This window comes from Seriola lalandi, unplaced genomic scaffold, assembly GCF_002814215.2.
Source record: "Seriola lalandi dorsalis isolate HSWRI2012SDOR001 ecotype SW California unplaced genomic scaffold, Sedor1 jcf7180002000996, whole genome shotgun sequence".
Classification (NCBI taxonomy): domain Eukaryota; kingdom Metazoa; phylum Chordata; class Actinopteri; order Carangiformes; family Carangidae; genus Seriola; species Seriola lalandi.
The window spans coordinates 1-1,426 of NW_019471655.1; the positions used below are offsets into that span (position 1 = coordinate 1).

General features: G+C 51.2%; 1 protein-coding gene across 1 annotated transcript; it reads right to left on the minus strand.

Annotated features, from left to right (window-relative positions):
- Nucleotides 1-20: 20 nt before the first annotated feature.
- On the minus strand, nucleotides 21-1,350 carry LOC111663432 (innate immunity activator protein-like). The gene is made up of 2 exons (XM_023417631.2): nucleotides 1,040-1,350; nucleotides 21-928 (listed from the first exon to the last, which is right to left on the minus strand). Exons 1-2 carry the CDS (start codon nucleotides 1,285-1,287, stop codon nucleotides 220-222), a joined length of 957 nt encoding a protein of 318 aa, XP_023273399.2. The 5' UTR covers nucleotides 1,288-1,350; the 3' UTR covers nucleotides 21-219.
- Nucleotides 1,351-1,426: the final 76 nt, after the last annotated feature.

Sequence of the window (1,426 nt, forward strand, 5' to 3'; positions counted from 1 at the left end):
TTCATATCTTTCGGTTTTGGGCTGTAAGTCGGACACAACAAGATTTGAATATGTCATAATGGACTGTGATGGACATTTTCCATTGTGTTCTGATGTTGAATTTAGACAATAATCAACAGACTAATTGATTATGAAAGTAATTGTCAGTGGCAGGCCTTATGTATATTAAAACTCTAGGCCAGATTTAAGGACTCTGTCTGATGGTGGTATGTGTGAAAATCAGACAATTACCTGTTTAAATGGATGCAGGTGAGGTGAAGTGGGGCTTTTGAAACCGAGGGAGCTCAGCTGATCTCCGCAGCTCGGCCGCAACTTCTGCAGCTGATTCCTCTGGTGCCAGGACTTCAGCTCCTCTGATACAATCTCCCTGGGCATCAGCCTAATGGCATGGTTCGGGTACTCCTTCAGCGAGGGTGTTCGCACCAGCCTGGTGTAAGGTGGAGGGGGCTTTAGGATTCTCCTCGGGGACGACGCTCCCTCCTGCCACTGTCTTTGCTGATGGCTGCGTGCCACAGGAGGGGAGGACAGGAAGCATTTCCCCAGGTCCAGGTCTTGAGGGGAGAGGGGGACATCTTCTGTAATGGCCATGACATAGCCAGGGCTGGGCTGAGACTGGCTGGTGTTCTTGTGTGAGCTGGAGAAGCTGGAGAGTCCTTTTTTCTGTGCTCCAAAGTGGAATCCATACGGAGGCGGGCAGAGCTTTGGGATCTCAGTGGGTCCATCCCTGCCAGGAGAGCTGATGTAGGAGGAGGAGGAGTGCTCCGAGCTACTGTCTTCAGAGCTGGACTGGTATGGACGCAGGGGAGAGTACTCCGGAGAACGCACCATCAAATCAGCCACGCAGTGCCGCTGGGGCAGCCTGGCTCGCCCTCGGCTGCTGTCTGAGCTGAGGCGCTCCATGTCCACAGACGGCTTACTTTTGGGAAGTCTGAGGAGACAATGATAACAATCATGTTAAGTTGTAAAACATAAGTACGCATGTGGGTACGCTCTTTGGCCATCACACTTTTGATGTGTCTGACATGATGCTTTGGTGTACCTGAAGGACTGGGAGTACTGGCGACGTACGTGCAGCTCCGGGGTGGAGGGGGCACTGCTGGAGTGGTTGTGAAACAGGGCCGAGTTCTTTATAAACTGAGAGAGAGGAATCCTGCTGCTCTCTGCCGACACCTGGGTTCCTGCTGGACTACTGCACACAACAAAAACAGGAGGGACGACATGAGTCATGCAGCATGAAGGGGGTGTGGGAAGATAAACCGCTGAAAATATTCTACATGAAGCGTACATTTAAACAGACATTGGATTGTTTCGGTTGGCTTATTTTAAAAATGTCTAAAACATATTTTTTCTGCTGGCCCCGTGCACAGCAGCACATCGCTCCACCTCTGTACCGGTGCTCCTCCTCTCGTAACTGGCAGGGCTCTGA

Bases quoted from the DNA above. Each gene is read 5' to 3' on its own strand.
- LOC111663432 (XM_023417631.2), bottom strand. From the start codon at position 1,287: ATGTACGCTTCATGTAGAATATTTTCAGCGGTTTATCTTCCCACACCC. The intron at 929-1,039 runs GTACACCAAAGC...TTGTCTCCTCAG, and splicing joins CAGTACTCCCAGTCCTTCAG to ACTTCCCAAAAGTAAGCCGT.